The 22,862-nt window shown below is 40.1% G+C and overlaps 4 protein-coding genes across 9 annotated transcripts in view; 3 read left to right on the top strand and 1 right to left on the bottom strand.

Moving 5' to 3' along the window:
* Positions 1-522: 522 nt before the first annotated feature.
* Positions 523-3,299, top strand: zgc:153981 (dual specificity protein phosphatase family protein). The gene is made up of 3 exons (XM_056760150.1): positions 523-821; positions 1,097-1,314; positions 1,557-3,299. The coding sequence occupies exons 1-3, from the start codon at positions 538-540 to the stop codon at positions 1,766-1,768; spliced, it is 714 nt and encodes a 237-aa protein (XP_056616128.1). The 5' UTR covers positions 523-537; the 3' UTR covers positions 1,769-3,299.
* Positions 3,300-6,288: 2,989 nt separating this feature from the next.
* dusp13a (dual specificity phosphatase 13a) lies at positions 6,289-8,227 on the top strand. Its single transcript, XM_056760151.1, has 4 exons — positions 6,289-6,380; positions 6,800-6,928; positions 7,007-7,224; positions 7,473-8,227. Coding segments are annotated over exons 1-4 (570 nt in total). The 5' UTR covers positions 6,289-6,378; the 3' UTR covers positions 7,694-8,227.
* LOC130431973 (dual specificity protein phosphatase 13) lies at positions 7,910-9,650 on the top strand. Its single transcript, XM_056761187.1, is given in 4 exon segments — positions 7,910-8,043; positions 8,532-8,681; positions 9,110-9,368; positions 9,465-9,650. Coding segments are annotated over 4 exon segments (612 nt in total). The 5' UTR covers positions 7,910-8,026.
* Positions 9,651-13,712: 4,062 nt separating this feature from the next.
* kat6b (K(lysine) acetyltransferase 6B) overlaps positions 13,713-22,862 on the bottom strand; it is a 34,163-nt gene continuing 25,013 nt past the window's right edge. For all 6 annotated transcript variants that reach the window (XM_056760144.1, XM_056760145.1, XM_056760146.1 and 3 more), the window contains exons 13-17: positions 22,418-22,649; positions 20,836-20,992; positions 19,700-19,957; positions 18,397-18,670; positions 13,713-17,614 (exon numbers count right to left, since the gene is read on the bottom strand). In XM_056760144.1, the coding sequence (XP_056616122.1) occupies positions 14,955-17,614; positions 18,397-18,670; positions 19,700-19,957; positions 20,836-20,992; positions 22,418-22,649 (3,581 nt within the window). In that variant the 3' untranslated portion in view covers positions 13,713-14,954. The remainder of the gene's footprint in view (positions 17,615-18,396; positions 18,671-19,699; positions 19,958-20,835; positions 20,993-22,417; positions 22,650-22,862) is intronic.

The following is a 22,862-nucleotide window of genomic DNA, read 5'->3' as shown; positions in this document are numbered from 1 at the left end:
CACTGTGGCTATTCGAGCCTCATTATTCCATAAGAATTATTCCATAGCTTTCCTGAAGCTCAGTGGTAAGAGCACAACGCAAGGTTGTGGGTTCGATCCCAGGGGATAGCAAATACCTGTGTAAAATGTATAGGATAAAACAATTTAAGTCGCTTTGGATAAAGGCGTTTGCAAAATGCGTAAATGTAAATATATTAAATGTAAAAACATTATAACAAATACAGTGACGCGTCACGTGATAGCTGTTACTTTTCTCCACGCGCAACACGAAGAACCAATAACAGATTGGAAGAGGCATTAATTTAAATCTTATTGTAGGTCGTGGGTTTTTTCATTTCAAGTACCAGTCTTTGGAAACAATAGATTTGAAGTGTTTCATGCAAATATCAGACAATATGACAAAAAACGTGCTAAGACTTAAATATAGCTAAATGGAATATTAGCTGTCTGAGCCACCGTGCGCCCCCTGCAGGAGGACACGTTGAACATATTGCGCAGTAACGTGCCGCCTGATTTGTTTTACGCACAGAAACAAAGATGTTACAGAGGCATCGGGTGACAGCGCAGCGTCATAAAGCGCACCTGTTTGTGGGGATCACGACGTGCAAGAACGGTTTATGTCTGCTGAACGTCACGAAGACAGGAGAAAAACAGCAACTCGTGAAGCCTTCGATCAGTCTTGGTCAGACGCGAAGAATGACAGCAAAGGAAAATAAACACGGAATACTGGCTATTAAAGAATTGGAGAATATTCTAGACACGTGTAAAGTTGAATTAAATCAAGTCGACGAGGTCTGGCCGAATCTATACATCGGAAACGTGTAAGTTAAGCATACATTATAAAGTCATGTTGATAACTACTGGATTATCATAACCCTTATTTAAACATTTCCTACAGTATGTCCAGATCATTTTGATTCGTTTTTGTTAAATTATTCCTATTTTCTAGTACGATTTGGGGATAAACTGTAAATCTAACAACTATATTACTGTGCGATGAAATAATTGATGCAGTTATTCACTTTTAATAAGTGTCATTCACTTTTTTTAATAAGTGGCTGTCCTGTAACATTACATATCTGTCTCTTTAATACAGGGCCATTGCTCAGAATAGAAATGCTTTGAAGGAAATGGGCATCACTCATGTTTTAAACGTTGCCCATTCCAAGCAAGGAAGCATCGGGGACCAAAGCTATTATGGCAATACAATAACATATTATGGCATTCCAGCAGAAGACTCCTCATCATTTGACCTTAGTGTGCACTTTAAATCCGCTTCTGATTTTATCCACAAAGCGCTGAAGAAAAAGAATGGTAAGTGACTAGAAAGAATTGATCTTAGAATTAAGTTGATATTCATAAAAAAACATCTGTTGCTTAACAGTTACTGTATTTAACACTTCAATGCTCAATGCTTTACCAAAATGATTTCTGTTACAACATATAATAGTGTATAATAGACAACTAAACATGTCTGTAATATTCTATATGTTGGGGAAATAAAATGAAAATATCTGTAGTGTTTTTTAGAATGACAGTATGTATTTTCTTCATAGGTAAAGTGCTCGTTCATTGTATCATGGGTATGAGTCGGTCCGCTACCTTGGTTCTGGTATACCTCATGCTCCGTCAGCGTCGCACTCTCCACTCTGCCATCCAAACGGTGGTCCTGAGGCGAGCTATCTATCCCAACAGGAACTTTCTGAGCCTTCTCTTGGATTTGGACATTCAGTTACAAAGAAAGCGAATGTTATGTCCCATTCTCTGACATTCGTGTTATGAGCAAACAAACAGCCAAGAATTCATTTATAATTGCGGTAAAGGGTAACCAGCATTGGTATGTTTACATTCTTTAAGATGATTTATGTATTGTGCCGTCGTTACAAATAACCCCCCACTGCCAAGTTTGCTTTTCAAGTGTATTGTTTGTATAGACTGTATTTGTACTTTGCCATACATTCACAAAGTTGTAACATAAAAACTGAGATTTTAAACTCTTTAACACTTTTAATACTGAACCTTTAAATGTTGTTTTAATATTGAAGCTTTTAACATCGACTGACAAGCATTTATCGATTTGACATTTTCTAGAATGGAATTCCAATGTAATATAAATGATTTTCATAGATATATGAAATCGCAGCAGTATCTGCCGAAGCACATAGTATACTCCTGCAAATATTGTTTAATACCAAACTTAGCAGTATTAAGTTTAGGTTTATGAACGCAGCATTTGTGAATACAAAGAAAGCACTCACTGTCAGCAGTAGTGCTTTTAGTTTCCTTTTGGCATCCACAATTGAAGAATTTACTGGCATTTACAATGTCTTTCAGTTGACGTTATCATGAAAGTCCTGTTTTAATGAATAAGCAACACTCTATGATGTGGTGTTTAAGTGCATCTTTTTTGTTTTAATAGCAGAATAATGTGTTGCATTCAACTACATCAGGTCCAGTGTGTAGCTTTTTGGATGATCTATTGACATAAATGCAATATAATATACATAACTATGTCTTCAGAGACCTTACATGATGGAGTGTTATGTTTTTATTACCTTTCATAGAGCTATTTCTATCTACATACACTGCTGGTCCCCTTGCACGGAATTTACCATAATATTTCTACAGTAGCCCTTAACAGACAAACTGCTCTACAGAGGATATTTCTTAAATACAAGATCTCCTTCTGCAAAGACATGAAAACATGACCACATCTTACCCCTGTATCAGTTGCCATAGTTCTTGGAATGGGAGGGGTGAGTGGTGGAGTGACCCGTCAGTTGCAATTTTGTGCAGCTTCACCACTCGATGCCGCGAAATTTCCTGCACTCGACCTTTAAGGTACATAAACAGTTTTGTCTAATTAATATATACTTTAATTCAACAGAGATTTATTCATGTACTGCAGTTATACATGCTCTAACGGTAATGTCTGGGTTATTGTTGAAAGTGTGAGTAATATCATAACTGCTGGATTCACTTGTAACAAAACAAGGTGTCAAATAAACTGCAGAATTTAACACACTACCAAATGTTGTAGTTTTGCATATTTCATTTCTAATATAACATCAGAAGAATGGTTGAAATGGATGCATAAAGGAAAGCATAATAAGTGTAAGCAGCAGTAGATAGAAATCAAGCTTATGCCGGACCTACATCCAAACTACAGAAGTAGAAACAGGAGGTAAAACGTGTGAATGAGGCCACAGGTCATATTTCCTGTTTCTGAAGTCATGCAACCCCTTGAAATATAAAACTGTCTGATGTCTAATTAAAAACAGTCACCAAATTGGCTTGAATCCAGTAATCCTTATTGGAAAAACCCTGTTTAATAGGCTATTGTCAACTTCTCCCTGAATTCTCTAATCCCCTGTGTGATGAGAGGGTGTGTGAAACTTGTTGCCAAGCTGAATGCTTGAATATGAAGTGTTAGCATACAAAACTATACCAATAGAAACATCCAAAAATACACAGTCTAGGTGCTGTGCATCAAATATAAGAATTCGGGCATAAGAATTCGTGTCTAGGCTGGGTACAATTTTACGCACTTGCTTTATCGTCTCTTGTGCTTCTAAGTTTTCCCACCAGGGTGCAGTGTTGTGCCATGAATAACATTCAAGAACCAGCCACACAGAAATGTCTTCCAGCATTGTTATCAGATAAGATTCTGCTATTTCTATGCTTAGTGACCTCCCACAATAATTTTCTTTTTGTCTGTTATCCTTCAGTAGCGCACACAGACTTCTTTCATGTGAGGTTTTAGCACATTCTCAAAACAACTGCTTTACTGATAAACACATCATGGGTTGAAATTTGTTCTTTGTCACCTTGCCAAAGGCATTTCATCATGCGGATATATTTGAGAGACCCCCTCACCTCACCCACCAAGGCTGCAATGGAATAACATTAACCCACACAACCCGAAACGGATTCTCCCAGACCGGCTCTTCCTTCAGCCACCCGGACAGCTTGACCTGCAGCTGTGCAGTCAGAGGAAGCCAGACCCACACAAGTCCCCAGACACGCATTGCTTTCAGGGAACATTCAATTAAGACACTACTTTGCTTCCTGATTAGCTGCTTGGCATCCACTGTATGTGTGTTGATAAATCATGGAAGCGGTGGAGAAAAGACACGAGAAACAGACACGAGCGGCTAAGCCAAGTGCGTGTATATGAGAGACTGAAGGAAGGAGCTCTGCGTGGGCTCAAGCCAAGTCTTCTCTCCTGATGTGACTGTGGAGGAACGAGAGGCGAAGAGAGGGTGACACTGATCACCGCATTACTGTCACACAGGCACTCTGGAAGGCAGATGTATCTGTAAATGATTACATTGTGTGAGGGTTCCTTCAGGGAAAACTGTCAAGCCTTAGATATCTGAACATGGATAAAAAATAACAAACAAACAAATCAGCCCACAAGCAACGTATTCTCGAAAGAGAGGATTTTTTTAAAAGCTTAAATTGAAAACTTATACATGTATGTTGCTATATGACTGTTTACTTTGATTTCAAAGATGTATGAAAGCGAAAAGGCCAATCGAGAATATCGAGAATGATTCATGAACCACAATAGATATCATGAATTGATCAAAGTTGGAGCGTTGGTGGGACTTTACAATAAGATTGTATTTGTGAATATTAGTCATCAACAATGAACAATATAGTTTATTAGCATTAATCCCTCTTCATGATGTCAATACAATAATTCAAGTTCATGGTGCATTAAAGGAACAGTTCACCTAAAAATAAAACTTTTGTCATCATTTACTCATCGCCTTCAAGTTGTTACAAATTTGTATAAATTTTTTTGTTTTGATGAACACAGAAAAGATATTTGGAAGAATGTTGAAAGGTCAGTGGTGGGCAAGAACTTTTTGGTTACAAGCCTTCTTCCAAATATCTTTCTGTGTGTTCAACAGAACAAAATAAATTATGCAGACTTGGTACAACTCAAGGGTGAGTAAATGATGAAAGAATTTTCATTTTTAGGTGAACTGGACCATTAAGTAATGTCACCACTTACAGTGTCATTTTTCAGCTTTTTGTTTCAACATAGTGTTTTAAGTTGACACAACCGGCAGCCAGTAAATCTGGTCTTTCAAAGTGTTTAACTAGTTTATAAGTTGAATTAACAAAATAGCTCAACTTAAGAAGATTTGTTGAATTACTGAAACAACAACATCACTATCTTAACGTTTATCGCGAGATGCATCGCGTATGAAGGAGACTGAAGTTTTCATTTTAAGGCAGCCAGGTTACAAATTATTTGAAGTTGAACTAACTTTTTTGTTTAACATTATACAGTGTTTGATTTTAAATACTGATATTAACATAAACAAATATTTAAAAAATGCTGTAAAAAATATAGCTCATTAATAATATATGTTAGCTAATTGGTTAACTATAAATTTCAAGATGAACAACCTTATTGTGAAGTGTATCACATAAAGCACATGAACCAAGTTCTTGTAAGATATTACACTGTTCCCCGATTCCCCAGAACAAGGACTTTTAACACAAAAACAACGAAGTCAATATTAAAATCTGCTGTGAGTTACTGTGATTCTTTAATGTATGAGGTTACAATAATAGCAAGTAATAAGTAGATCTTAAGAAGGAACAGGTGTATGTGGCTTTCACACCCAGGCCATTAATTCCTTTTTATTAGCTTCATAAAGCTGTAATTACTATGGGGCTCAACGCTTATTTTACTGGCGCAGAATGAACAACTCTCAGTTAAGGCTTTTCCTGCTATACACACATAATCTGAAGCATTTCAGCACAAACCAGTGAAGACGTATCATATGTATGATAGAGGGTATCTGACATGCTCCAATTACCAAACATGAACTCGCACGTGAAAAAAATCACACCATTTATCAAAGACCCGCCCTCGAGGCATGTGAAAGGAACATCTGGATTTGAAGAGTGTTTAACCTAACAGCTGGCTTCACGTGAATGAGACCTCTCGAGATTATGCGGATTAGCCTACACAATGACTCATGCTAAAGATGTATGCATGCATTAGCGGCTACAAACGGCCCACTTCTACTGTAGCTTCCTCTGAGTTATCTGCATTGTGGGATCTAGCCAAGATAAACACAATACCTGCACACTGGAGATCAGAAAATTCTCAAAACACTAAGATCATTGTCTAGGGAGAGACAGCGCTCTGGAGGTTTCTAAAAGAAAACTCGACTGCCCGCTGAAACCTGGAAGAGCTCTATGTATCCAGGGAGGTTTATAATTATACACCATTTAAAAAAAGAAACAGCCTCGAGAGACATATCTGCGGACTGGCTGTCGACAGCGTCCCTGACGAAGGAGAGAAGATCAGGCAATGTGAGAACAGGGAAAAAAAGAAAGAACGGCTGCAAAATGTAAGTTGAATAAAGGAAGCGGCTTTTAGAATGCAACATTTTGTTGTTTTAGAGAGCTATTATGGAAGCTTACCTGTGTGAAGCGCTCGTGCTTGTTTTCCAAGCCATAGCTGAAGCTGTAAACACATTTGACACAACACTCAAGGAATGAGATTTCATAAAGAGCCCTCGGTCAGTATTCTCTTTAATGATGTTAAGAGTGGAGTGTCAAGGCACTCGCAGTCTCTTAGCAAGTAGATTTCACAAGCAATGGCCTCAGGTGGGCTCGGCTTGTTTGACAGCCCTTTGAAATAAAGACGAGTGTAAAATGCATGTTGAGTTTATTACCATGATAGTATGAACAGAAATGTGCCATTTGAACGTTTTTGTTTCTGCACAATAAGCATATGCCAATAAAATACGTTTCATGTCTTCTTTAGGATGTCTCTCAAGCAGTTGTGCGAGTATGAAACGCCATCCGTCACCGAACTACAGAACTTTCTGTCGGATGACAGACGACCCACTGGACATGTCAACCAAGTGTGGCCTAATGTGTACATTGGCAATGAGTGCGTATAAGGTTTTCTATTCACATGGAAATGTCCATCGCGGGTCTCAGCAGCATACAATACTTCTTGTGTTCTCAGGGTCGCGGCACGAGACAAGCCGATGTTGTATAATTTGGGGATCACACACATCGTGAACGCTGCCAGTGGACCGCCTCATGTCAACACTGGACCTCGCTTTTACAGAGATATGTCCATAGATTACTATGGAGTCGAGGCTGATGATTCTTCAGAGTTCGTCGTGAGCGTGTTCTTCTATTCGACGGCGAGGTTTATACAGGCAGCGTTATCAAAAAATGGTGAGTCCAGCTTTAGGAAACGTGAGATTCCTTCAACATTCCTTGATGGTATCGAACGTTCAGATTACACCCACCAGCACCAACATGTCTGATAGTTACATACAGTACAAGTCATTTTGCAACATCACGTACAAAAAAGAAGTTCATTCTCCCAATATATATTTAAAGGATACGTATATCATACTTATATATATAGAACATCTCATCACTCTTTAAGATAAATGTCTTGATTCTGCTCTGTTGTACAGGTAAAGTGTTTGTCCATTGTCTGATGGGAGTGAGTCGTTCAGCCACCCTGGTGTTGGCCTTCCTCATGATCTGTGAGGATCTGACTTTAATGGAGGCCATTAAAGCTCTACGCCAGCACAGGGATATCTGTCCTAACCCCGGCTTTCTTAACCAGCTTCGACATCTTGACACGAGCCTCGTCCGAGAGAGGAAGAGAAAACTGGAAGCTTACAAATTGTAACTGAAAACTTGGTAACAATGTGCTGAATCCCATTTCAAGAGCATGTCCCTTAAGGGCCTCCCCCGATGGCTTTGTCCTAGTTCTATTAGGCCTGATCTTATTTGCTAATATCTTTTATACCGCAGCAGCAAAGTGGGTGACAGAAGACAAAAGTGAAGGGTTTCCATATAAACAGTAAATAAGTTACAAAGGGCAGCGGGGTCACGAAATAAATGGCAGTTTTTTAAATCTCTTCCAGATGAGACGTACTTTGAACTGGTTTTGAAATGAGCCGGCGAGCGTGTTTGGCTTTTTACTGGAGTGAAATGAAACGGTCGCGGCTCGCTCTTTATCATGGAAAGGTGGAAGAGGTATGCATGCTTGACTGTCTAAAGGCTCGATCCCCTGTAGTGACATTCTAATGAGCATCATATGTTTTACAATATTTACAGTTTCTGCTCAAATACCTTGGGAATGTGAGCCACAGATAGTTGTCATGAAATTGATAATCAAAAAGGAAGGCTGTGATTATAGCAGGTTCAATTCTCAGTCCAGTGAAACAGACCATAATCTCATCACATTTTTCCCTGCAGGTTTTTCTATCAAATAAATCAAAATGTACTGCATGAGTTATGTGATGTTTTGAGCGAGAAGTTCAGTTCAATTTCACTTAATTTCTCATTGGTGGCTATGAAAGAAAATCTGATTACAGAAGCAGAAAGGTCAGACTAATATGTTTAATAACATTAATAATTGTTAACGCTTTCATGAAAATACGCATCGCTCAACAAGTGCGTTGAATTACATGAAAATGTAACATATAATTCATTCCATGGATTTCAAATTCATTTTTAAACAGAAACGCTCCTAATGACAAACCGCTTGCCTCTCGGTTTCAAGCTAAATACACGACGGCATCACTATCTGACTTGAGGAGTCTGCTGCTGACCAACAGAAAGCCTTTCGGATCTGTCAGTCAAGTATGGCCAGGACTGTATATAGGAGACGAGTAAGTAATGAAGCATGTGTCATGAGGAAAAAGGCACACTAATCCACATTTTCTACTGTTTTCAAGTTTAATTAGAGTGTAAATGATGTAATCCAATGCTATATATTACAGAGATAGTTCACCTAAACACGAAAATTCTGTAATCATTTAATCACCCTCAGGTTGTTTCAAACCTGTATACATTTCTTTGTTCTGTTGAGGACAAAAAAGATAATTGTAAAAATGTCAGTAACCAAACAGATCTCAAGCCCATTCACTGCCATAGTAGGGAAAATAAATACTATTGGACTCAATGGGGAGAGGAGATCTGCTTGGTTGCTGACATTCTTCCAAATATCTTCCTTTGTGTCTACCAGAACAATAAAGTGGATGTAAATGATGACAGAATTTTCATTTTTTGGGTGAACTATCCCTTTAAAACGATATAGGTACTCGGCTCGTGATAAATGACTCATCGCTTATATGGGAATCACTCACATTGTAAACTCTGCAGACGGAGCCCTTCGCATCAACACGGGCGCTGGGTTCTACACAGACGTGAGCATAACTTATTATGGAGTTGAGGCTTCAGATCACCCACGGTTTGATTTGAGTCAGTATTTCAGACCAACTGCATCCTTCATTAAAGCCGAGCTGACACAAAACGGCAAGTCTGACTTTCTTGAGCTCCAATTTACTAAATTTTAAGTGTATAAGTAAACAGAGACAGGAACAGTGGAACAATACTTTGAATACAATAATTATATTGGGTTAATCGTCAATTTTTTTGTGCTGCAGGTAAAGTGTTGTGCAATGGGAGTCAGTCGATCTGGAGCTTTGGTTTTGGCTTTCCTCGTGATGTGCAAAGATCTCACCCTCTCAGATGCCATCATCGCTGTTAGATTGAACAGGGACATCTGCCCCAACTAGGGCTTTCTAGAGCAACTGAGAACTCTGGATGAAAAAACACAGACAAATGTCATCAACTAATATGACAATTTTTTTAGGTAAAGTTGAGAGGTGCTTGCCTGTCCAAAACTGTCGACTGTCTGTTTCTAGGGTATTCCAGGTTGTTGCTATGCTAGGCAGATCTCTTAAAGGAATAGTTCAGCCAAAAATAAAAATGCTGTCATCATTTATTTATTCTCGTGTCATTCAAAACCTGTATATGGCTCTTTCTTCTGTGGAACATAAGGAAGATATTTTGAGACATTTTCGCAGTGGTTTATGTCCATACAATGATAGTCAATGATATCATGTGTTGTTTGCATTCCAACATCCTTCAAAACATCTTTTGTGGTTGGCATAAGAAATAAATTCATTTTGGAATGATATTAGGGTGAGAGAATGATGAAATAATTTGTATTTACTTATGCCCATAAGTAGCAGTAAGAGCAATGCTAATAGTGAAGCTTAGGTTTGCAAGCTAGCTAATATTGACTGATGTTGTAACACATAGAAGACATTGAATACGCAGCTTTATGTCAAATATGTCACAGACATACCGCTGTGAAGTGGTATGGCTATAATGTTCCCACAGAGAGAACTATAAATATTGTAGCTATTGTGCAGCTCTATCACGAATGAAGAATGACGTGCTCCCCCAATGCAAACATCATTCTTTACATTCTATAAAGTAAAGTCATAGGTTATGTATTTTTAACATACTTGAAATAAGTACATAATTCGTGGTGTCTGACGGCTGGATGACTGACACATCTTTTTGGAATATACGTGCTGGAATGATTTGAAATTCATGAAAATTAAGACCTCGTTTCGCAGTAATAGAGCTACATTCGTAGAAAAGAAAGAAGATTTCAAGGTTGAAGGAATAAGTGAACCTGACAAAACAGCAAAAGAAATTCAACATCACCAATTTAATGACTTCCCTGTCAAGGTGAGTGATGGTTGTGACTGAGGATGAGGGGAGGGGGAAAAAACATCCAGCGCTGATGGTTTTGAAAACCATCCCTCTCCGGAGATGATTCATGTGTCCTTTTCACATATCTGGGAAGCGAAAAGCAATTACCATTCCATTTGCAGCGGCCAAGCTCGTATTACAGAGACTGTGTTAAACTCGGTTCAAAAAAGAAACACCTTTTGGATTAAATTACAAGCAGTGCTCTACAGAGATTTCCTATTTTTGTCAAATGTAGTCACTGGGTGCCAGGAAGGACAGCTGCCTGTAGGAGGGCTCCTAGCAGCCAGTGGAGGAAGGGAATAATTGGCTGGTGGAATTGGGCCCAGGCTTTACCATCTCCTTTGGGACAAAAGTCAGATTTACTGGCCTCTGACTAAATCTGCCATTTTCTATGCTTGCATCTGTCTAACAAGACTCAACATATGCATATTCCGTCATCAGAATATGAATAATCATTTTAGAAATTTGCTTAATGATGCTAAAAACATCTTGTTACTTCCAGACTTAGGCAGTGTTCACACTTGACTTCTTTTTTGACAAAAAAGAAAGTTGACAATGGCGTTTTTTAGTAAAAAAAAAGCTTGCAGCATTGTGGTTACAAATATCAGACGACAATGTTCAAAGATAGCATTTGTGCACAAAGGGCATTTTAGAGAGACAGGATTCATTAACAGCGTAACGGAAGTCTATTTGAAGTATAAACAGAGAGTGTCTTTACTATAACCACATATAATCACATATTTCAAAATTCCAATACTTCTCTCTCGCTAGAAATGCAATCAAAAGTTATTGAAAGTGAAAATTAAACATACAATTATACGAAACTATCCTCTAACGGGAGCCATTTTATTTTTTCGAGGCTTGAGCCTTCTCGACCCATCACCAAAACATGGTTTCCTGTAGGATTATAATGTAAAATAGACGGTAGCAGCTTAAAAAAAAAGAAGTCAAGTGTGAACATGGCCTGATGTGGCATTTCAGGAGAAATGTAGACTTTTAATTATAATGTTTCATAAAATCAAGTCATTATTGTTTAATTCATGTGCCCTCATAATCTTTAAATAAAAACTAGGGATGTCAAAAAACAATTAAACAATTGCAATAGATTTGTATAATTTTTGTGGCATGTATATATAAATACACACACATATATATTCATTTATACACAAGATAAATTATATTTAAAAATAAATGTATATATTTATGTAAATATTTGTTATGTATGCACACGCACATATAAACATACATATATATATATATATACACATATAACCATACACAACACACACATATACATTATACACACAAACATTTTGCAATTTATTAATTGTGATTAATTGATAGGACCATTCTCGGCATGATGTATGTTTTGGTCTAGGTTGGGACTAAAATGAAGCTGGACTTAATGTTGTAATTTAAAGTGGAGAAGTTTTGTTTTCAGCTATATAATCAATCTGTTGGGTTCCTTTCTTCAAGTTGGATGGCCGCTTAAAAGCTATGTGTAAAGATTTAGTCTATGACACATTCCTCATATTCAGTTACAGCGACAGCAGCAGGATATCACTGGTGTTATGCTACAGGGAATGAACATCAGGAGCCGAGGGACACCATGATAACAAGCTGAAGTGAGATTCAGTGTACTTCTGCATGTGGCACATGTGCGACTCTTTTATCAGCCCATGCGCTGTGTGTTACTAAGGTCAGGACTCAAAGATCAATAGCCTAAAAATATCATTTCAAATGTGTCTGCCTATTCTGGGCCAAGCAGCCCCTCAGCGTTTGCCTGGAAAGAAAACCCAGACAGTTAGACTAATCCTTGAGATAAGAACCTTGGAGAAATTATTATACGGCATATTTCAGAAATGTATATTTGAACAGTTTGTCAAGACTGATGGAAGGCAGGTCTGATCTTGATTCTATTTTTTTTATGCGGGTAAATCCCCTATCTGTAGTATATTTGCACATGCATACAGAGAACTGACATCTGTTTTGACAGAGTATCTCATCTGTCATATCAGTGCGATCATGCATGCTTCCAGGCTCTTACAGTAATGATGTTTTAAGACACTGACATGGCATGCCTTGTGAAAATAATTAGTCAAGCGTTTGCTTTCAGGATAGACCAATAGAGCTTACACATCAGAAAACAGCTTTGACATCTCACAGATCTCTTATTAGCTGGATGAAACCCATAACATGGTGACATGTAATTACAACAACAATCTATAAAACCATTTAAAATGACATTTAAAGACTTGTATGTTCAACCAATAGGAACAAAAGAGAATCAATCTATATATTGCTACTGATATTAGAATGAAATTAGATTCTAGTATAATTTGACCTAATGAAATACAGCCAAAGCAGAATATTGACACAATGTCTACATTGGAAATGTGCATTAAATGTAAATGAACCTTACCCATCTCAAGCAGATTGATATGTAAAAGGTGCAAATTTGTGAGGTTAAATCATATTATGTGAAGAACTTCAATATATGCAATTCATTTTGACTGCCAACATCAGACATGAATTAAAACACTGTGACAAGAGGAAAATGAAATAATGTTAATAGTACCAAAGCTTGAAGACCATTGATTTCTGGAGTGGAGGCTTAGAACATCTCTACTTTAAACCTCTACGAGTTTCTCCACCCTTGAGCTCAATTTATTGACTATGCACTCAGCAAAGCAGAAAGTAAGTAAAGAGAGAGACAGGGCATGTTAAATCTCTAGATAAGAGGCAAGTAACAGGCACTCAAGAACTCAATCAAGTGAACCCTGTAGAATTCAAATGAGGCCCAAAGCAGAACTGATAGAGAGGCATGTGTTCTCTTATAATTACTGCTGACCCATGAAGTTTTCCATGTTGTGTTGCTAATAGAATGTGAAATGAAGTAAAACGAAAGCATTGTCTTCCACTGCTCTGAAGTATTTTCATTTATATGCCGTTGTAGAATTGATCAGACAATTAAAAATGAACGTACAATATTTTATTCAGGAAAATAAAGGTTTATGCACTCGACAAAACTCTTGCCACGTATGCGTCACGGTTGGAAACAATTTTGTACAAAATCTTTTGGCTGCAATAGTTCCATTCAGCGAGTCACAACGAATGAGACAGTAGACACGTTTAAGTCTGTCAGTGGCTCATCATAATTTATTTTCTGCTAAAATGTACAGCATTTAAGAGACCGACTAAAAAGGTAACTCATAAATACAGGACTGTTGCTCTGGTAATTAGTACAGTCAGGATTATCCTTCTTACGTCAAACTGCCATTCTGTACAGGTACAAAGGCTACAAAATAAGCTATACAAACAGACACAGATACAATTTACCTTTTTACATGCCATCTGTTTTGTCTATCAACAAGGCTACTGCTCTACATTTCAGTAAAATATAAATCAGATGTTTTATAAAGATAAAAAAAATCTACAGATGGAATGAAAATGTAAGTTTAAAGGCATTTCATAAAAGACCGACTTTGGAGTAAATTGACACTCGATAAGCATTTTGCAACTCTGCCCCCCCCTGAAATGTTGTCGTTGACCCTTTCCCCTTGATTTAGTTTTTCTACATATACATGTACAAATACTGACATTTACTGTTCTTTGCTATTGTGACAGAGATTGCTTTAAATTGTATAAAAACAGAAAGCTGCCTCAGGTAAAGAAACTTGTTATAAAGTAACAAATTATACACAATCAGCAATAGAACCTTCCAAGCTGAAGATGACGATGTTTCAAATCTTTACAGTATTAGAATCAACAAAAATAGAGTTTCATTTTTTTCCTTCCATACGAGGGAAACCTAACCAAGGCCATACATTTAATATAAAATCGCTTGCTATTAAGCACAACACTGTACAGTACTACTCTGATGCACTGTCACTAACAAAGACGTTTTAGCATGCTAGGTACAACCTTACATTTAAAAAAATATAAAAGTAGATTTACAATAATTTAAATAATATGAAGGCATGAGTACAGACTTACATATATAACCTTGCGATTGCTAAAGGTACATTGAGAAAAAGGCTCTTTTGTCCAAAAACATACGATGCAGGCACATTTAAAGGTTCCATAATGCAGGTTCCAACTTAAAGAAATGTAACCTCCGTGAAACTGCGATGCAGTTAGCGGGAGATTTACGCTTACACAAACGTTACATTTTTAAATCTTATGCTGTAAGGCTTCCCGTAAATAGGGGAGAAAAGCTAAAACTTAGCCGATAAACAAAATGTTTTTTGCATTCTTACCAAGTGCTGGTTCTTTCAGAAAGATCCATAAAAGCGAAACATTAACAAGGAAAAGAAGAATAAACAAAATACCTCAAAGTCAACTAGCTGACTTGCTAACAAGCTTGTCACTGATTATCGTCTCATATAAGGCCCGTTTAGGGGTTGTTTGGACATGCCGGTATTCACGTAACCATGATGGCCCGCTGGGCTGTACATCATATTGCCGTGGGGAGGGGCCTGCATGGGCTGCTGTGGGTAAGGCTGGGTACCCATCATGCCCATCTGCATAGAGTACTGCGGAGATTGATTCATATAGGTAGGATTGCCATGGTAGCCCCCGTTCATCATGGGCTGCGTCACTCTATAAGTGTTCATCGCATTAAGAGGCGCCATGTTGACGTTCATCGAGTTGACGTTGTACCCCGGAGCAGGCATGAGGTTCACCCCCATGTTCATCCGCGGCGCCATAGCCAGCGTCCTACCGGGAGCCTGCATGGCTACAGTCTGAGGACCCCTACCATACATCTGCTGCTGGTGGTGGGGTGGCAGGGGGGCCGATTTGGAGCGAATGGACACTGTGTGATGGTGGGGGTGATTCTTGGGGGCCATTTGCGTTTGGAGTCTCTGAGAGGAAGCCAGGTTCATGTTGTTGCGCTGCAGCATCATGGGGGGTGGAGTCATGTTGGGTGGAGGAGTCACAGTAGCCTGCGATTGAGGGCCCGTGACGGCATGAGGAGATTGGGAAAGGGACACCAATGCAGGATTGTGATGGCCAATTTGCGTGGAGAGTGAGGCGTTGTTGTTTGCATAGGATGTGATGGAGTGCGATGCCGAGTGGCTGAAGGGCAGGGGGTGATCCATGAGGGTATTGGTGAGCTGTTGGAGTTTGGCCAGACTGAAGGATGCCGAGGACTGTGCGTAGTGTCCGCCTCCATACTCTCCTTGGCCCATTCGGTCATACAAGCCCAGGTTGGTGGAGGGGTTGTGGTTGGTAGAAGGGTTGTTGGATTCCGGCAGTTGCATGGGTGGAGCGAAGCTGGCAGACATGGAGCAGTGGGACAGGGTTTGCTGGTACTGATGTTGCGGATGTTGATGATGATGCTGATGCTGATGGTGCGTATGGTGTTGGTGATGGCTGTGGTGATGACCATGGCTGTGCCCGTGCCCGTGTCCGTGCGTGTGTGGATGGCTGGGCTGCCTTTCGGGCACACAACCTTGTGGAGACTTCACACTGCATCCCTGAGGGGAGCTCATGCTGGTTTGCTGGAGCATGCTGCAGGAGCCGGTATTGTTCACCACAGGACCGGCCATCTGCTGGGACACAGCACAGCTGCTCTGACTGTGGCTCCCACCGGATGAGAGGTTGCCATAGGAACAGCTGCTCTGGGAGGCAGCGCCCGCTCCTGCACCCGTTCCACAAATGCTGTTGCCCAGTGTGGAGTCGTAACTGCTGGGATTCTCGTAATTCTCGGTGGTGCTCTCTATGCTGCCAAGGTCGCTGAAGCCGCTGTCCACAACCTGCTGGGAGTGGTCGGACACAGAGGGCACGTCCATTATGGGGCTGGTCTCCATGTTGTTATGAAGCGAATGCACGGAGACGGCGGTACCCTGATCGGGGCTGATCTGCGTATAGCCGCTCTCCAAAATAGACACTGCCGGGCTGTTGACCGACCGTACAGATTGGCTCGGGTGCGAATGGACAGAAGACAGAGGGCTGCTGTGATCCGACTGCTGGCAGTCATCCACGGAGGTCATCTGAGGGCTTTGCTCGACGTGCACGTACCTTTGTAGGCTGTGGGAGGCCTCTTGAGTCTCCACACAGTCTTGAAAGTGCCTCTCCTGCTCAGACTCTTGAGTCAGAGACTGAACCGCTTGCGCCGTCTCCATGTCAAGCTCAGGACAAAGGTTATGATCCTCTTTAATTGCAGGGGTCAATGGGCCCGTATGCTTTTCATCAGGCTTCTGAGTGTTGTCGTCCTCCTCCTCCTCCTCCGTTTCAGAGTCTGGAGGATGATCGGAGTCCACAGTGCCGCCCTGTTGGACGTCCAAGCCGCCGAGAGTGCCTTGAGACGTGAGCTCTGCTGAGCAAGGAAGAGATGTATCCGCAGGGCTTGGCTGCAGTTCAGCAGTTTTATTATTACTACTGCTAGGAGTTGTAACTGGCTCTACGTCTTCAGCAGGGACTTTTTCTGGTAGTGACACTGGATCCTCCATCCTCTGTTCGTGGCTGTCATCCTCATCATCTGCGTCGTGATCATCCACGTGAGTCTGTTCTGGTTCTTCGTCCTCATCCTCTTCCTCATCTCGTACACCAGACCCTTTCCCAACACCGCTTTCTGTGTCATCCTCCGGCTTCAGGTCCTTGCTTTCCTCTGGATTCTGTGTTGACTCAGCATAGTCCATTGGACCTGATGACGTCTCATTGGTCTCATCACCACAAGGAGAATTTTCCACGGTGTCAGACACCGTGTCTGTGGATTCATCCTCGTTCGCCTTGTGAGACTCGGGTGGCTCAGGGCTGTGGGTTTCTGAAACGCATGCGTCCAGCTCTGGGTCCTCCGGCCTGGGGTGTCTGAAGGACTCGCATGGTTCCGAGAATGAGGCAGGGCTGGGGGCCACCTCCTCCTCTTGTTCCTGCTCCGCAGTGACCATTGGCGTCTCAGGAGGCGTGTAGAGGTTGAGCTTGAAGCCCATTTTGCGTTCCTTCAGTCTCCGTTTGGATGGTCCTCGCTTGACACCTTTGGGCCAGCCTTTCTTTCGTTTTACTGTACGAGGATTGTCCTTTTTTACTGCTGCAGAAACAAAGAAAACAAAAGATTTGTATTAAACAACTGAGCATTAGAATGAAAACAAAAATGTAGAGCTGTCAAATTATTCAAATTGTGATTGATTTTTTTAAGCTGCTAATGTAGTGCCTTGTTTTGGAAAGAAAACTGTTATTTTCATTGCCAGTTAACTGGCAAATACACTAACAATGTAAATTTATGCAATAATGTTCCTTACTCGTTTTACATGTTTCTGAAGCGGCATTAAAATGCATGACAAATGCAAACATGGAAATGCAAAGCAGCAGTAATTCAATAATAAACAACTTTCCTCACACTTGTGAAATGTTATTTTAAAAGGATGAATAATAATTGGCCCTGGTGTTCCCATTTAACTCCTATAAACAACCGTTTAATATTGATTGTGATATTAAGTTCTGCTGTAATGAAAACAGAACGGTATGAAAATGTCTCACAAAATGAAAATGCTGTCATTATTTACACACCCACTTGTCATTTCTAAACCTCTATGACTTTCTTTCTTCTGCAGAAAGATGCTTTTTTGAAAAATGTTTGTAACAGAACACTGTTGGTCCCCATTGCATTGGTTTTGTGTCCATAAAATAGAAGTCAATGCGGAATATTTTTCAAAACATCTTTTGTGATTTGCAGAAGAAAGAAAATCACACCAGTTTAAAATGACAACAGGATTAAATAGAGTAAATAATGACTGAATTTTCAATTTGAGGGTGAACTATTCCTTTAACTTTGATTAACAGCCAGATAAAATGAAACCTATATCGTTTTACCTTCCACATTCCCTCCTTTACATTGATTCATGTGATTGTCATCTCCACATCTCCTTGGTCTACCAGGCCGACGCACGGCTACCCTCTGGGTCTTCTGCTCTTCCTGGTCTTCACTTCCATCCCTCCTGCTGGGCTGTGGAAGAGGACTTTCTATATCAGAGTTGTCAAAGGGCTCATCCAAGACCTCTGTTCTCTCGGAGATGGTCTCAGTGGTAACACTACTGTTAATCCTTATTCTCCTTCGGCCTCTCTTCCGCCTCAGAGTGGGTATCCGCTGGAAAAGAAAACAAACAAATTTACTGTGACAGAGAGAATATTTACAGAATTGCATAATGTATGTTTGAAAACAAGCGATGCTTGAGAATGGAATAAATACTGGGAGATGTCAAAGCCTGTTAGGCTTAACAACTGTCATGGCAAGAGTGGGGCACTTTTTTTGTCGAACTGTCCCTGGTGCCCTCTAATCCAAAAAGCAGAGGTCTGGAGGAGACCGATTCGGTCAAGGGCGATGCTAAAGATAGGGAACTGTGGCTGCGTTGTGAATGGGTTGCTTCATGATCTAAATGCAAAAGCCCATCATTTAGACCACAGCACTGCACCACAGGCCATTCATTTGGAAAGCTTAGCCTGCCCAAAACCCCAAATGAGTGTGTGCGAAATCAAGCCGACCACAAGTTCCTCACAACATGCTCTCCCTCAGGCATTCTGGGATAGCAGTATCCCAATGCAAATAACCATGCAGCATTACGTGGTGATGGAGAGCTAATATTTCCCACACAAATCATACAAATAATTACTTATGGGTTTAAGAAATGATGGAAATTTCTGGGATCTTGTTTTTTCCATCACAATCCCACATAGTGACTGGTCACATATGGACTTCAGCTGAACACAACTGCATTCACTCTAGAAAAATTGAGTTAGTGACAGATTTACATCACATTTGAATCTGAACAACGTGTTGTCGAACACACTGACGGCACTTTCTATTAAAGACTGACAGCGTGTCTCAAGCGATGCAAGATGCAATGGATCACTGTTATTGTCTCTTGTGGTCTGGAATACAAATGGCAAAATTGGTGTCCATATGCATCCATGTTAGTGCTAAAATGCTGGGATGTTTACTACAATATTGACATTCATTATAATTTGGAGTGATTCCTGCATTCTTCACCTCTTTGAAATGTGAAAGATACTGCCAAAACTTGTGTGTACGTGGCCACTGGATACTAAATAATATTCAAAGGGAACTGAGGACACAGAATGCATCTCTCTCAGTAGAAAACAATCTAGAGGTCTTTACCTTTCTCTTAAAACCCTGACCAGACTGAGACTTGATTGCATCGATGTCGTCGTCGCCATCATCATCATCATCATCATCATCATCATCATCATCATCACTGCTGCTTTCATCGCTCACTTCGAAATCTTTCCCAGTAAACACCGGGTCCGAGTATCTTCTACTGAAGTTCTTGCACTTGGTAAGAGGAGGTCTGCTGGTGTAACCCATCCCGCTTGCCGAGCTCTTGCTTGACGCACTGCAGTCCGCACGCTCTCCTGCCTGTCAGTCCACACAAACACAAACATGAGCTTGCCTGAGCCGCCTTAAACCGAGCAGACAAATAACATCTCACTTTGCTTTAACAGCACCCCTGCAGTGCAGAGATTGTCTCCTGATCAGCCGTTGATCTCGGCAACATTATTTTTAAGCGGCTGTGGAAGATTACATTTCACGGGACATTCAGAGGCATTAATAATACAGGATTTTGATTTAGGTCACTCAGGAAGGCGGGATGCGGTTGGAAGTGCTCTCAGTTATATGTATGAACTTGGCCTGAACTCCAGAATGGGAAATGATGAGATAAATTTAGCTCGCATTTTAAGCAAGCGACATCTCAGAGCTAATAACGCAGAGCCGGGGATGGAATAAGCGACGTGCATGATCCACCTATGCTATAGGTTTCATTTCAAACACTGATTTCAGAAACCAGAGCAGCATTTATGTTATCAATCGTGTTTGAGTATAACATTATGCAAAAAGAGTCGGGTTCAGTCAGAGGCCAAAAGAGAACAGCAGATTCTAGCGAATCTCCTGCATGTCTACCGTAATATCTGTTGCGTAAGGTTGACAATGCAAACATAGAAATTTGATGCGAGACGACTGTAATTGTAAACTTGATGCAGAGTTAACCAATGGAATGTTCGGAAAGTCTCTGCACATGCTTGGAAAACAGAAAATATCCAGGTGGTTTATTTATATAAATAAAAGAGACCATGAAGTGAACTTAAAAAAAGCGTGCATCAATCAAACACTTCTTTATTAGAACACTCGGTCCTTGGACAGACAAACGGCATAAATAAAACTGCGTTCACAAACGGTATGAGCGCTCATTGAAGCTCTAAATCAAATCATGAATAGAGCTTTAAGCCAATGGTTACCTGTGCCGCAATGGCCTGCAGCTCCTCTGATGGGCTTCTGCAGACCAAAGCAGGAGTCCAGCTCAGACAGTCAGGGTCAACCTCATGAAGACGTGGCCTCGCTCTCAGTCTTTCCATATGTTCCAGGATGAACTGATGTCTCCGCACAACCACAAACCTTAAAAATATGGTAACAAAGGAAAGAAATGTAAAAAACTGTATTCACAACAAACACTACACCATAAATCCTAAACAATCCTGTAGCAACATGTGCAGACATGCATGTCAGTGTTTACTGTACATAGTCTGAATTGGAAGTATTGAGATAAAGACACAGTATTGTGAAAAAAGAAACAAACCTACACTAGTGCGCCATCTTTGCTGGCAGCACGCAACAGAGTAACCAGAATAGTTTGAGATTTTGAAGTAATGTCAATCGATTAAAAAAAAAAATCTGATTAATCACACGATCTCACGATTAATCGCACATAACATTAATGTTTTATAATATACTTTTACATTCAAATTATTTCACATTTAATCTCCAAATAACTGATTTCTTTGACAGCATCATTTTATGAATGAAAGCCAACATTCTGATATTAGTACTGCAACTAATGTCTCCAATAAATTGATAATATTTTCTTTATTTTAACATTAATTATAGTTGTAAACATTGTAGTACAGTGTAAATGAGAGCTATCATGCCTAACAGGTAGAAAATATACAGAAATTGAATTAAGTGCTCAAACACGAAACGCATTGAATTCCCTCTTTTATTCTGTTCTTTGATTAACATTAATGTCAGGAGTTAAATAAGCAGCCTTTTAAGAGCTGCCGCTCTACGCAGATCTGACGCCCTTTCAGATTTTCACAACTTTTTTTAACGCGTTGAAGTCTGTGTTTACGAAAATGCTAGACATAACGGACTTCCTGGCATAATCTTGTGTGTTTTTGTTCATTCAGCCATGCAAAAGAACATAATACTGATGCTCTGTCTGACAGAGATTCACTGATGCAGCCTATAGCCTGTGACTATATACACCAGACGGGACCCCCGTTGCGTTGCGCCACGTCTCACAGCTAGAAGTTGTCTATCTATATTGAATGCGTCAAAGTAAAATATACATGCATATTTATATAGATTTTAAACACAGATTAATTTAATACATCAATCTCATGAATCTGGAAAACAATTAAATCCACTTATGCAGCATATTTTGTGAACTTAAAACCTCTATGGAGCACTTCCTAAAATAAATAGTATTTGACACTATAATAAGTATAAACTACTGACTGGTTCTCCAGCGAAAATAAACACCATAGCCATGTATCAAACAGAACATTTTGTCCCAGAAAATGTGAAACGCTTAACTTTTAGCAGGGCTTGCATGCAATCACTTCAGAGCTCCACGTCGTTCTGAATGTTCTGTGTCGAGTATGAGTTACCGTTATGCATAACCAATGCACATGCAAATATACCCATAACCAATCGCCTTTAAGATTCTCTCATATCCAGTAGATGTCTTGGGAGATGATGTACTTCAAGAAAAGCTTGTGAGTAAATCATCAGATTGACAGTTCTCACCACAGCCAAACCCACCTGCCATCCTGGAAATCAATCATGTTGAGCTGCTGAAGTGTGGTAGCGATGTCATGTGGACACATGCCCGTGGCTCGGCTTATTCCCCTGATGCTCACACTCTTATCTGGGTGGTTGTGCAGGTACTCCAGTATGACACTTTTCCAATAAGCCAAGTAGGACAGACGACCCAGATCAGATAAAGGCTTCTCAGGGGAGCCGGCCTGGCCCTCCAGTCTGGAAAGTAAGTAACCTGAAAGGAAAACAGAAAGAGAGATGATGATACACAACAATTTGTTTATGAGTGCTGTCAGATTAGGTCTGAGAGTCACTGGGAGAAAATAGAAAACGTCTCAATCACAATTTGGGAAGATGTTTGGGTTGCATAATAGGCCTCTTTTAAGTCCAGGGGATCATTTCACTTCTATAAAAGGCTCCTCTAAAAGATTCTTCTTGTTTTGATACA

The sequence above is a fragment of the Triplophysa dalaica genome, chromosome 11 (assembly GCF_015846415.1).
Source record: "Triplophysa dalaica isolate WHDGS20190420 chromosome 11, ASM1584641v1, whole genome shotgun sequence".
NCBI lineage: Eukaryota > Metazoa > Chordata > Actinopteri > Cypriniformes > Nemacheilidae > Triplophysa > Triplophysa dalaica.
The sequence above is the reverse complement of the archived record's forward strand: the minus strand, read 5'-3'. Positions and strand labels throughout refer to the sequence as shown.